At 34.9% G+C, this 14,960-nt stretch overlaps 1 protein-coding gene across 4 annotated transcripts in view; it reads right to left on the reverse strand.

Moving 5' to 3' along the window:
* The window catches only part of SPATA6 (spermatogenesis associated 6), a 97,996-nt gene that overhangs the window by 24,391 nt on the left and 58,645 nt on the right, over positions 1-14,960 (reverse strand). Inside the window, exons 10-11 of one of the 4 annotated variants that reach the window (XM_019710877.3) lie at positions 7,574-7,758; positions 3,470-3,521 (exon numbers count right to left, since the gene is read on the reverse strand). In XM_019710877.3, the coding sequence (XP_019566436.1) occupies positions 3,470-3,521; positions 7,574-7,758 (237 nt within the window). Of the gene's footprint in view, positions 1-3,421; positions 3,522-7,573; positions 7,762-14,960 lie in introns of all 4 variants that reach the window. The other 3 variants (XM_019710875.3, XM_019710876.2, XM_019710873.2) reach the window with 3 other exon arrangements.

Below are 14,960 nucleotides of genomic sequence, written 5' to 3' on the forward strand. Positions count from 1 at the left end.
TTTCTTATCCACTCAGCCACCCTATGTCTTTTGATTGGAGCATTTAATCCACTTACATTTAAAGTGATTATTGCTAGGTACATAGCTATTACCAATTTTTAAATTTGTAGTTAGATTGCTTTCATCTTTCTTCTGTTTACAGAAGCCCTTTTAATATTTCCTGCAATGTTGGCTTCGTGGTAATAAATTCCTTTAACTTATTCTTTTCTGGGAAGATTTTCTCTCTCCTTCAATTTTAAATGATAGCCTTGATGGATAAAGCAATCTATGTTGTAGGCCTTTGTTTTCCATCACTTTGAGTACCTCTTGCCACTCCCTCCTGGCCTGCAATGTTTCTGTAGAAAAGTCATTCGATAGTCTTATAGGAGTTCCCTTGTACGTAACCCTCTGTCTTTCTCTTGCTGCTTTTAGGATTCTCTCTTTGTCTTTAACCTTTGCCATTTTAACTATCATGTGTCTTGGTGTGGACCTGTTTTGGGTTTATCCTGGTTGGAACTCTCTGCACTTCGTGGGCTTGTATGTCAGTTTTCTTCACCAGGTTAGGGAAGTTTTCAGACATTATAACTTCAAATATATTCTCAATCCCTTGCTCCCTCTCTTCACCTTCTGGTATTCCTGTGATGCACATGTTGTTGCACTTGATGTTATCCCAGAGGTCTCTTAAACCATCCTCATTGTTTTTTATTCTTTTTTCTTTTTGTTGTTCGGTTTGATCTCTGCTAATTTGTCTTCTAAGTCGCTGATTCGATCATCTGCTTCATCTAACCTGCTGGTAATTCCTTCAAGTGTGTTCTTTATTTCAATTATTGTATTCTTTAGTTCTAACTGGTTGTTCGTTATGAGTTCTCTATCCTTCTTTATGTCGTCACTAAGCTCCTTAAACATTCTTATCATTAGTGTTCTGAACTCTGTCTCTGATAGGGTGGTTACCTCTATTTCATTTGGTTCCATTTCTGGAGGTTTCTTCTGTTCTTTTACTTTGGACATGTTTCTTTGTTTCCCCATTCTGGCTGACTCTCTGTGCTTGCTTCGATGTATTACGTAGATCCCCTAGGGTTCTTGGTTTTTGCTGGGTTATCTTAGGTAGTATGTGTCCTTTATATTTGACTTGCACCACTTCCCTGTTCTCCTCTGCGTGTGCTCCAAAGGTGACTCTTGTGTTGTGTATATTGTCCTGTTAAAGTTGATCTTTAATTGCTTTTGGCTTGTCAGTAGGCGGGATTGACTCCTAGGCTGAGCAGTTAGTTGTGAGACTTGGCTCTGCCCACAGCAGATGATCTGCTGCATGAGGGTTGACTACTCAAATGAGGCTTGGCCCCTATGGCTCTTGTGCCTGTAGAGAATTCCCTCTGGGTGTGTCACTTGTAGGTCACTCTGGTTTGGTCTGGAGTTGGCCTCTGGGTATGTTGAGTCTTGCCCTTCAATACAAGAAGGGCAAGTAATGGGCCTTCTTGTAATCCTCATACGAGAGTCTTAGCTGTTCTGTGTGATGAGCAGAGAGTCCTTTGATGGGTTACAGATGTTCGATTTGTGGTAAGTTCCGGCAGCAAGAAGTCCACCTCGCTGCTGCCATTCCTATGACGTCACCCCTTGAACCTTTCTTGAAACTTGAAACCTACTTACCACTCACCATACAGAAAAAAAAATAATTCCAACCCAATCATATAGTTAAATGTGGAAAAAAACCAAAAAGCCTTTAGAAAAATATAAAGGACAAAGACTTGAAGTAGACAAAAAAATCTTAAAATGCTAATCAAAAACAAACAAAAAAAGAATTAGATTCATTAGAATTAAGAACATCTTTTCATAAAAAAAGATACCATTAAGAGATTGAAAAGGCAATGCAGAGTGGGAAAAGAAAAATGCAAAACATATGGCTATAATTAAGAACTCATATAAAGAATCTATATGGAATTATTAACAAGCCAAAAAAGAAAGGGAGACAATGAGTGCAAAAATGGGTAGATGACTTGAACAAATGCTCACAAAAGAGGATATCCCAATGATCAATGAACATATTCGTTGTCATCAGGAAGCAGCAAGTTAAAACCATTAAGTGATAAAATGCTAAACAAAATGAAAACACACACACAACTGACCAAGTTGCAGTGAAGATGTGGAACAAGCAGAACTTACACACACTGGTACTGATAGTATAAACTGTTGAAGTCATTTGTTGAAAAATCTCTGGCAGTATCTACCAAAGCTGAATGGACACATACCCTATGATGGAGTAATTCCACTGGTGGGTGAGTATCCAAATAAATGTACACAGAGTTACCCAAAGACATGCATAAACTTCTAATAGCAGCTCCAAAAGCAGAAACAATCCAAATGTTGGCAGGAGGGATGAGTAAATCAATGGTAGTATTTTCATATAATGAAATACCATGCAGCAGCAAGAGTGAAGAACTACTGCTACATATAACAAGATGTCTGCATTGCAAAAATGTCTGAATTGTAAAAACAAAGTGAAACAAGTCGTAAAAAAAAGGAATAGACACTGTAGGATCTCATTTATACAAAGATCCAAACACACAATACTAATCCTGCTATTAGAAGTTAGGATAATGTTTACCCTCAGAGTGGCAATACCTGTGAGAAAAAAGTAGGGACTTCTGCAGAGCTGATAACGTTTTGTTTTGTGATCTGGTAGACAGTTTATATGAGGTGATTTTATTATAATTCATGACACTGTTACTTATCATTTTTGTATATTCTATACGTATAATATACTTTGAAAACAAGTTTAATTAAAAAAGATTATGCATATAGAAACTTAAAACAGTACAAACTGGTGCCAATGTCGCATAACCCATAATTCAGGACTGGGCTTAATTCCCAACGTGAAACTCATAATAAATAATTGTTTTTAAAACTACTAAATGAAACAAGAAATCAAACACAAAAAGAATATACTGTATTTCCTAGCTGTCATTTATATGTTTGTTATTTTTTTCCTTATCTCAGAAAATGTTCTCATATTGATGTTCTCTTAATATTAAACCTCATAGACCTGCCCTTTCTTTTCCTCTTTTAAATATTTAATTAACATAAAAATTAGCTGAGAAGTTTCTTCAAAATACATATTTCCTCACCCCTTCCCAAATTCTACCACGTAGAAGCAAACCTATTTCCAGGATATGAAATTGCTTTGTACTGGGCCACATATTTTGAAGGCCATGAAAAAAATATAAAGTCACTATTTACTGACTCTTTAGGAGATAATTATCACTAACTGTTTATAGTCCAGATGATCTGTGTCAAACATTTTGTATAAGGACTCACGTCAAGCAGGAAATTAGGTATGGAGGCTTTATATTTTCCTTCCCAGTGATTAAATATTGCAACTTTTAAGCATCTTGGGTGGTTTTCATGCCCAGTTATAAAAAGCCTTCAAGAGAAAATTTTAGGAACTAACATATAAATGTCTTTGATGAGCCTGATGTGATTTCAAGACATGTTTTACCCGATCATGGATCTCATCGCAGTTTGAAGATGAACACCAATCAGAATGGAATCTGTAGGCATAAAAAACAAAGGTGACTTGTAGCTAGAGGGAGAGAAAAAAATCATTCCAAATGCCAGACACTGAAAGTCATTTTTTTCATATCCCTATCTTATAACATATAAAGATTAGAATAACATATTTTCTTCCTTTGGCCAATGCTGAAAGGCAGATATAAAATCAGGCACTAATTGCCCGCTGTAGTATTAAGTCCTCACAATATGTTCAAGAAATAGTCTTAACAATACAGTTTGACATGCATTTGGAAGACATATCCATATATCTGACCATTTTAATAATTTCCATACATAATTCTTTAGAGCTCTATCTCTACCTAAAGATATAGATTTTTCATATTAGAACAATAATTCCATGTAGAGGGCGTTTAAAATTAGTTATTTCCCAGTAATTTAATCATACTCAAACTATGTGGAACAAATTCCTTTTAGCATACAGAAAAATAAAACTAATTTTGTGAAATGAAACAAAACATTTATTATAGATGAAAATATTTATAATCCTGTCATATTCTTATTCCTTCAGCATACAGGGGAACAATACAAATATCGAATCATCATCTTGTACACCTGAAACTATTATAATGTTGTGTTAATTATACCTCAATAAACAAATAAATAAATAAATCATACAGGGGAAGATAAAAATTGAGTGTTCACATCTCAGGACAGACAATATCACTTGTCTAGTCTCTGCTATGATGTAACTGTATGTTTTTAAAAATAGGAAAGAAAAATAATTTTATTAGAATGTGAGTGTTGGAATTATAGATGTCGAACAATAAAGCAACCATTTCTCTTTCTTATGCCCTTCCCAAACCCAAAACTGACCTGAGTACAAATTAAGCTACTTTATTTGTTTTATACAAGTCATAATTAAAATTTCTACATCTCTGTGATTAGAGTACCTCTACATGAAATGCTATTGATAATACCTTTATAGAGGAATGAGTACTGAAATGCTAACAGGTTGTTTGAAACTTTGCCTTTTCATCTCCCAATCTGTTCTTAAAAAGTTACAATTTTGTATGTTTACAGAGAGTACAGACTATTAAGCAGGATAAATGATTTACATAATCTGTTTTAAAGAACGTAATCATTAACGGATGATCAACTCTATCTAAATTTTGATCTCCTGCGTTTGTGAAAGGAAGTGTTATTGCATCTCTGCAAACATACTGGCAAACTGTGTTATTTGTCACACATCTTGAAAGTCTGAGATCCGTATGTAGTTCCAATGGGATCTCTTCAATGAAACTGTGAGAGGATCCACTAGTCTGTGCTGTGGTATAAGAAATGATTGCCTAACGATCTTTAACTCCATTTACAAAAATCAAAACCTTAAGCACGATTTAAAAGAATATTAGCAACTTTTTAATTAGATTCGCTAGTATTTTAGCAATAACTCTACAGCTGAATATAAATTATAAGTCATAATATTAATATTTCTACTTTGAGGAGAAAACTGCTTCTGAAATGTAACACTTATCAAAACTGAAACCATTTTATGGCGTGCTAACTCTCTTGGAGGTATTTTTAAAATGGGCTTAAAGCAAAAAGAACCTTCACTATAAATAAGAGAAATTCATTTACTTAGAGTCACTGACAGAGTTTTTAAAAGTCTATTTATTCATATACATTATTAAAGATTTAGTATTTTACAGCAATTTCAGAAAAAAATTAATTTTAATGACTATTTACCGAGATAAACTCCTATAGCTGTATGTTCAGTCATACTCCCAATTTTGCCTGAGACATATAATCTACATTTCAATCAGTTTAAATTGCTTATTATTCCAATGGATTGCATAAACACCCTATAAGTATATTGCTCAGTGACCTAAAACGCCAGATCGGAGAATGTCTTATATTTAAAGATGTGGTGCTGAGTGTGCCAAAAAAAACAATTTTTTTTTGGTTCCTTGTGGTACGTCTCAAAGGTCTTTTATTTTCCATTATAGTCTAAATCTAGAACTTTTTTTGAAAATATACTCAAAGTAGAAATGTTTTCCCTTAGTGAGAGCAATAAAATTTATCTACTCTACAGAGTACCCCTAAAATTTTATTAATTAATTTAGATGAATTCAAAATTAAAAGTACCTCAACCTTCTTCAAGTCAGAAAAAATACATACTGTTTAACATGTATTAGAATTACTATCCACATCTACTATCCAGCATCAAAATAAATGTCTAAATGACACTATTTACTCTAAGCCATGCCTTGCACTGAACATGAAAAAAGGACCACTGGCTTTAGCAATCCTCAATGAAAACAATGTGAATATCGCCTCAATAAAGAATTTATCAACCTTGAACGGACAGGCTTCAAAAGCTGGGACAAAATTACATACAACAATGAAATAACACAAGACTAAAACTGGTATTATACTATAGTGGTAAACAACTGGAGAGTCCTGCAAAGTATGTGAAAATGTAGAAAATAAAATAATATGTATAAAAGCATATCCAAAGAGATAAAGGTAAAATAATTCTTGAAAACCTACAGACACTGGAAAGAACCAATCAACAAAACCACAAGTGCTTAATTCTAAAAGCAGGTAAAAAGAGAGTAGCATCAACTATATGTCTGAACATCTGAGCAGACATGGAAATCAAAGAAAATCCCGATACTGAACAGAATTTAGCAGAAAACCTCTTTTCAAGAGCTCCTCTTGCACTTTTAAAGATTATAGATCCAGATATATATAGACAGATATAGATATAAACACAGACACATATATATCTGTATCTATCTCTGTATCTATCTCTGTATCTATCTATCTATCTCTCTCTCTCTCTCTCTCTCTCTCTCTATCTATCTATCTATCTATCATCTATCTATCTATCTATCTATCTATCTATCTATCTATCTATCTATCTATCTACCTACCTACCTACCTACCTACCTACCTATCTATCTATCTATCTATCTATCTATCTATCTATCTATCTATCTATCTATCTGAACTCAATGATCCCACAGGCATGATTCTAATAAACTAGAAGCAACATTAATAAAAATTTCCTATCTCGGGATTGGGGTCTCTGGCATACCTCCATATATTCATTTTGAATGCTTATAGGGCTAATGAGAAAACAGACAAATCTATTTGTTCAGAATAGGGATGTTTTAATATAGCCTCCAAACTGACACACTCTTATTCAAAGCATCAGTTTTAAGATGAACTTTTGATAGACTCTCTATAGTTAATTTAAACTTTGTCATTAAGTCTGATGGCCCTAATGTGTTGTAGAAATGTAGCGTGCTACTTTAGCTATTTTATATCATCTGTAAAAATAGATTTTACTTCCATGTTGTTGATGGTATATCTGTTAGGTTTTCAAATTTCTACACAATTTTTAAAATACCCAGGATGGGTGTTTTCTTGTTTTGTTTTTTAATTGATGACAGCTATTGTTCTGTTACTAACTACTTGTGAGCGGGGCAAGGAATTTCCAATATGGATTCAACAGCAACAACAAAAACAGATGAAGAGGAATTACTTCTATCATATTCAAATTATAACTACAGTCTAACTGTGGCTTCAAAAGCATTTTTAGAGGAAGACCTGGAATCTTTACATGATTAAGATTCTTTTGAGGATTTGGAGGGAGATTATTTGAGGAAACCAGGTACTTTATACCAACAATATATAGAATCATCATAACCAAAAGGAAAATATAACCCTTTTGCATTTTTATGCATGAGCCATGCCTATAATGTTAAATACTTAGGAATCTACTAAAAAAAAAACCTATCACATACTCTATTTTTCACTTTTATGAACTACAATACTTAACTAGGGCTAAAGTGACCCTAATTAATAAACTCACTAACAGTATACTCACTTTGAGAGAACTGGGCTGGGGAGGAGTATTTAACGCTATATAATACACACTATGTTCTAAACAAAAGCAATTTAAGTAAGCCTCCTAACATCAAATTATATTTTTACAAATAACCATTTCACATACATAATTGCTACCCTCTCTTTGCTAATGACAATTACTCAAAAAAGTAGTACAGAAATAGAGACTAAGCATTACCTTTCCCTGAGAGAAGCTCGATTTAGCACAGGACTTGGAGAATGCTTTGGTGCTGTTGAGGGTGCTGAATGCACTAGTAAGGTCCTGGCTGAATGCTGGGCCTTGCTACATGACCTTGGGCTCAAATACTCATCACACCTTTCCAAAGAGTCATCGAAGTCTCTCCCATGGGATGTCCTGATAACCTGCTTAAAAAATTATATATGTATACATATAATATAGTAACATAACACAAACAGACACACACACACACACACACACACACACACACACACACACATCCTTTGTACAAGTAAAAAAACATATGTATAATGCCACATGAATATTTGAAGGTAAATTTCAGAAGGTAGCAATCATCGTGATCATTTTAAGATTAAACATTAAATGCATCTGGATTGTTCATTCCACATCTAAAATTTATAAAACTTTACCAATTCTAAAAGCTCTTGAGTAAGGGTGATGTAAAGGTAGGGGTGTACATATAAAACAAAGCACAAGTAAACATAAACTAATAATAGCTTAGTTTAGTTACAAGGCCAAACAGAACAAAATTCTAGCCCTAATACTTATACATTGCTGCATTTGTCCTGGAGACAGACGAATGAATAAATCAGGATAGACAAATTTATGAATTCCTGCCTTTGTGGAACTTATATTCTAATAAAATTTATATTCTCGTAACGAGTGATAGATTTACACACACACACACACACACACACACCAAGATAAACAGGTGAAATATGTAGTATGTCAAAGGATGGCAAATACCATGGGAAGAAAACAAAGCAGGAAAGGAAATAAGAAGTGCTGGTGGGTGGAGCAGGAGAGGTATGTAGGGAAGGAGCTATAATTTTAAATAGGATAGTCAATGGGGACCTCATAGAGAAGAGGATGTCTTAGCAAAGACCTAAGGAGTAAAGGCCTGAAGACCTCAGTAGTTACAGACCACAAGACCTAAGTCATGGAGACATCGCTGGGAAGAATATCCCAAAAATAAATGCCAAGATCCTGAGGGGTGGGGTGGGCACTTGTCTGATATATTAGAAATAGCAAGGAAGATAGCAGAGCTGGACTGAATAATAGGAGATGGTCAAAAAGGTAGATTTTAAAGATTTAGGTTTCTATTCTGAGCAGAGAAAATAGGCTCTTTTAAAAAAATTAATGAGATCTCCTTGGATATTATGCTAAAAACAGTCTAGAGAGGGGCCAAGGGCAATGACAGGGAAATCAGCTAGGAAACTATTACAACAAAATAGAGAAAAGGATGCTGGTTTGCATCAGAGTAAGAGCAATGGAGGTGAAAAGCGATCAGATGCAGAAGGAAATTTGAAGATGGAGCCAACAGGATTTGCTAATGGATTGGGTGTCAAGAATGATACCAAAGTCTTTGGCCCAGGCAACTGGAAGAGCTGAGTTTGTATGAATTCGTTCTAACCTTCCAGCTGGAACGGGTAGAAGAGTAAGATATTGGGAGACAGGTTTTGGACCTGTTTAGCTCCACATATCTATTAATCTATTAACCAGCCAACATATTAAAGTGGAATTCCGGGGAAGAGTCCGGGATAAAGACATAAATAGTATCACCTAGGAAGTGAGGATAAATAGAAAGAAAAAAACATCTGAAGACTGAGCCTTGGGAATACGCCATCATTTAGCGATGGGAAGATGAGAAGGAAACAGACTGAGGAGTGACCAGGGAAGAAGGGAACAAACAAAACAAAACAAAACAAAACAAAACAAAACAATAGAATGTGTTATTCTGGAAGGGAACTAAAGAATGTACTTCAAGGAAGGGGAGTAATTGAGTCAAATATTGCTGATAGGTCAAGTGAGAGAAGACAGAATGAACCTTTGGATTTTAGCAATAGGCAGGTCATCAGTGACATCAACAAGAGCAGCTTTGATGTTGTAATGGTAGTGATAATATGGAGTTGAGTTCAAGAGAGAATGAGAGAGACGAACTGCATTCATTTAACACATAGTAAACTTACAGTCACTGTGTTAAGTGCTGGGACTACAACAGTTTATACTGTAGTAGTACTATTTACTAAATATTTGACCGTTAAGAAGGTCAGTTTGACCATTAAGAAAGCTACCTAATCTCTCTCAGATTCATTTTCCTCTATGTAAAATAGGGTTAATAACAGCTAGTTTATAGATTTTCCATAGTTTATTTAAAGTATCTTACAGAATGCCTAGATATATGAGTTACAATAACTAGAAGTAATGTATTGCACTGGTCCAACAGCTTTTTTGAATTGATACTACAATTTTCACTGCTTTGCAGAATTATAGCAACATATGGTGAGTCAACAGTCAGCTGAGAGAATCAAGTTTTCATTGCAGAACCAAACAGCACGTAACTCATATGACTCAGTTAGAGTCCCAAATAACTAAGAAATATGTGATGCAGATTGAATAAAAGAAACAACTGAAAATTGCTCCAACATTAAGTGTTCAGAGAGACAAAAAGCAAAAACAGTGAATGTCAAAAATAAGACCAGAGACCTCCATGGTCAACAAATCCAAGTGTACATTAAGAGAATGATAGCAAAGGGGGCAGGGAAGTACTATAATGCTGTTTCTAGAACTATGTCCAAATATGAACCACTTGGCTTATGTTAGAGAGATTATTTTCTCTTCATTAATTTCAATGCCAATTGAGTCATGTTGGCTGGCAGAGCATTGTTTGTCTACTAAAATTTTTCCCAAACTAGTCAGCAATGCTTTCAATAAAATCTCTTCTAGGTGACTACAACTGATTGTTTTCTCTATTTGTCAGAACATTCACTGAGAATCTCTCGAACAACATGCAAGCTAATACTCAGATCTAGAGAGGTACAGGGATTTGAACTCACAATCCAGATGAGACAGGGTGTAGAAAGATAACTGAGACGGAGATATGCTAAGTGTCAGATACACCCTAATGGTAAAAACTGCAGAAGGCAATTCAAAGACTTCTAATGATCTGAACGGTGGAGGTCTCGTGGAGGAGGTGAGATTGGAATTAAGGCCGTAAGTAGAGAAAGGGCGAAACAGGGCATTCAGAATGGGGAAAACGGCACCAGGACAGATGAACAATGACTACAATCACTTGGCTATCTCTATAGGAAAGTCATAGGAGAGAATATCAGAGACGGGAAGGGTACCTTGTAGATGGTTTAAAGGATATAACTCAATAACAATCAACATTTATTAAGCATCTTCTATGTACTGTATAAAGTACTGAACAAGGTAGGAAAGAGCAATGTAATAGGAGACCTCAAAGATGTTACAATCCAGAATGGGAGACATTAAAAAACGAGTAATGAGAAAACACCGAGGAGTGAAATTAGAACTAAATAGACATATAATAAGTAGCTGTGCGATGGGAACACAGCTGGGATGTATTCTTTCCATAGAATTAGAGTAAACATTTGTCTTGGAAAGGTTTATATATAAATGGGGGACTGGGAGGTATAATGAGGGGGTAAGTCCTTGATAAGAATCCACTTCGAACTTTTACCTTAAGCCTTGGTTTAAGAAATGTTTCAAAGAAACAAAAACTCATAGACACAGGTAACAGTTTGGTGGTTACCAGAGGAGAAGGGGGAAGGGGAATTAGTAGGAGAGGGAAAAGGGGATCAAATACATGGGATGGAAGGAGAACTGACTCTGGGTGGTGAGCACACAATGTGATATATATTAATAGATAATGTATTATAGAATTGTACACTTGGAAACCATGTAATTTTACTAACCAATGTCACTCCAATTAAAAAAAAAAAAGAAATGTTTCCATAGATCTTGTGAGTTTTCCACAAGTTACTTCTTCTCTTCCAAGAACCCAATGCAGTATTATCTCTGGCTCATTACAGAAGAGTTCCATTTCTTGGATGACTCCTCAAGAATACTGGCATAGAGTCCAAAGACGTGGGCTCACATCCCTCCTAGTTATGTGACTGAGCAAAGTCATTTACTCTATCTAAGCTTGAGTTTCCTTATTTATAAACTGGGGAAATAATCTTATAGGTTTGCAACAAATATAAATGAAATAAAATTAGTGAACACATAAAGCAGAGGGCTTGGCTTATGAAAGACAATAATATTTATTTCCTCATATGTCAGCATAAAGAGGTTGGCTTTTTTTTTTTTTTTTTTTTACAGTTACGGAAATAGTTCTTTAAATGCCTTTTCTAAGATCTCAGAAATGCAACAATTCCAACATTGCAAATATTCAAATGTATCAAGATTTTTTAAGAAACCCAGTATTTTTAACCAATCTAAAACTTTTACAAGTAGAAAAGAAAATTTCATATTTTAAATTCATTGTAATTATATAAATGTAATGTGATTATGTAAATGACATACTTTTCAAATCTGTGATATATAACGGTTTGGTTATACCACACTTATGAAATAAGATTCCAGAAAAGTTGCTTATACAGTAAGTTAATATATTAATGGCCATAAAATTTTTATATTTACAGTAACTTCAAGGTCAAGTTAATGAAAGAAAGACTTTCCCTAAGTATAATGGGAACCAGTAAATTCACTTGTACAACAAGTATTTGTTGAAAACCTCCTTAGTACCTGGTACTATATACCATGCTCTAAAATTTCTCTTTTATCCGGGGGCATAAAATTTAAGAAATAAATACAAATAATTCTAATGGAAATAGTGGGAAGTAGTTGAGAATAATAAGGACTATAGGAAAGAAGTGCTGTATAGGTACTACTTTCAGGATGGTAAGAAGAAAGTATGGTTCTGACTCAAAAAGGAGAAATATTTTGGTAACTGAGATTTTGGTAACTGAGATCAGTTTCTCAAATTTGCTGAGAACGGTCCTTAGTGAATCGTACTTTAAGTGAATGATCAATTCCTATCTCAGCCAATTTAAAAATCCATATGCTCAACTAGCTGGTTTGTTCTAAAGAAGATGCACTTTCTTTACACTGTTGAAGAATTTAGAAAAAATTCCAAAATATTGCAACAAAAATGATAAGTAATTCCTAAATATATCAATGCTTGGTGTGTGTGTGTGGGGGGCACTTCCTTCTTGGGCCATTGCTCTATGCACTTGTATAAATAACTTTACTCCTCACAACAACCTTATGAGGTAGGTATTTTTATTATCTACACTTAACAGGAGAGGAAACTGAAGCAAACTCAAACAGCTATTAAGTGGTAGGGGTCCAATTCCAGAGACATATGAGGCATCTACGTCAGAAACAAATGAAAAACTCCCCCCACCCAAGCCTCACAGGATGCCTATAAGGAAAGTCCCACAAAAGATGGGCTCTCAATCCAACTTACTAACAACCCAATATACAGAGTCAAGGAATAAACTGACAAACTATCCCCAAGAAAGAAGGAAAACATCTACCAACTAACTTCACGATTTGACCATAATAATGCCACCAAACTTCTCAAGGAAAGTATAAGAAAGGCATTTACAGACCATCCTCACTAGTGACCATATATAGACAAAAAATCTTAAATATTAAAAATTAAATTAAGTAATGTTAAAAAAAAAACACCACAACGAATATAACATGACCAAGTTGGGTTTATTCAAAGGATACAAGGATGGGTTACCATAAGAAAATCTATTAATCCACTATAAAAAAAATTATCAACTCAACAGATGCTGGAAAAAAGCATTCGATAATATTCAACATACACCTATAATTAAAAAATAGATATTCTTTGCAAACAAGGAATTTCAAAGGGGATTACCTTAATGTGCTAAAGGATATCTAACAAAAATCTACTGCAAATGACATTCATAGGTGTGAAAACTTGGACGTGATCCACGACGAGAATGTGTATCAGTCTGTGCTGTGACATGTTAGGCTGCACTGCAGTGGAAACTGGGGCTTGGTTAACACTTTGCAAGACTCCCCAAAGACCCGTACCATCTAGAACACGAGGCCTTACTGTCACTGTGACAGGAGAGAGTTCACAGCAGTTCTTCTATGCTTCACCCTGGAAAGGGATCCACATAATTTCCATTCACAACCTATTAACTAGAACTAGGGCCCCAAACACCTGCAAAAGGCCCTGAAAATATGGAGAGGACACGAATAGCCAATAAGCAATAAATGTTTCTGTCACATCTACTATCACCACTTTTTACTCAACACTGCATTGAAGATCCTAGTAAGTTAAAACAAAGAAATAATTTGAAAGTGAGAAATAAAATTCACTATTTGTAGATGTGTACCGTTTCCTCTATTAAAAAAAAACCTCAAGAATATCTATGGCAAGAATGTTATGTAAAAATCAATTAAAACACTCAAAAATGTAATTTTACATAAAACACTATTTCCAATAGGAACCAAAACTATAAGGCTTCTAAGAATAAATCTCACAAACAATGTGTAACACATTAATGTTTTGGAAAGCATATTTGACTTTAGTGAGACCTGAGAATTGATACTCTGCAGTCACATGGCTTAACTATCAGAACAAAGAACTGAGGCCCACCTACCTCAACTTGACTTTACCATTAATTCCAGGAAATTCTTGCCCAGCAAAATAAGCTATAAACGAGTAAATAACTTCACTATTTGCTTTGGGACCTTCCCATTGAGCGTGTACCTCTCAATAAGAGCCTGCTAAATCACTAACCAGCTCCCTTCTTGTAACAATAGGTTCTTAATCTGGGCAAACAGTCCTCTTCTCTGGACAATGGATCAGTCAACCAGACAAATCCCTTCCTTATCACGACTTAACTTTAAGACACTAAAACCTTTGTATCCATTAATCCTAACCTTTTATATCACAAAGTTTACTGATTAGATTCCCTTATTAAAAGCCCTACCTTAAAACACTGAAGCCCAGACTTCAAAACCCTATGAATACCTGCCCTTAACCTTCCCCTTTCAGAGACAATACTAAATAAGACTGTCAAGGTGGTCTCCCCCTTGTGGTATTATGTCATAAACTGCTCTAAACAGCATAACTTCACCAAGGATATTTTAAAACTACAGTGGCCACTTTGGAGATTTTTTTTTTTAATGTGAACAAAACTCTTCATTTGAAAAATGCCTTAGAATGAAAAGGAGCAAAAATCCCACACATCCAATGGTCTGCATTTCTTAACTGGCATGACAAAAATTCCAAATAATTTTTCAGATTCCAAAAATTGCTTCAGACTTGCTGGCCGAGGCAAATAAAAAATGAGAAATTGAAAGCTGTCTCTTTTAGATACCCTCACATCCCAACTTAAAAGAAATGTCCTTCATCCCACTATTCTTACCTTCTGTTCTGTGTTCCTCCATTATCTCAGATCCCTACCCTTCCTCCTATCTGCCTTCTTCCCCATCTGACCTTTCAGAAACAAAAGCTAAGTAACTTCTTAAAGTTAATCCTCTTCAGAAAACAAAAAGTACCATATGGTTG

Source organism: Rhinolophus sinicus, chromosome 14 (assembly GCF_057876585.1).
Source record: "Rhinolophus sinicus isolate RSI-liver-muscle chromosome 14, RSI-T2T, whole genome shotgun sequence".
NCBI lineage: Eukaryota > Metazoa > Chordata > Mammalia > Chiroptera > Rhinolophidae > Rhinolophus > Rhinolophus sinicus.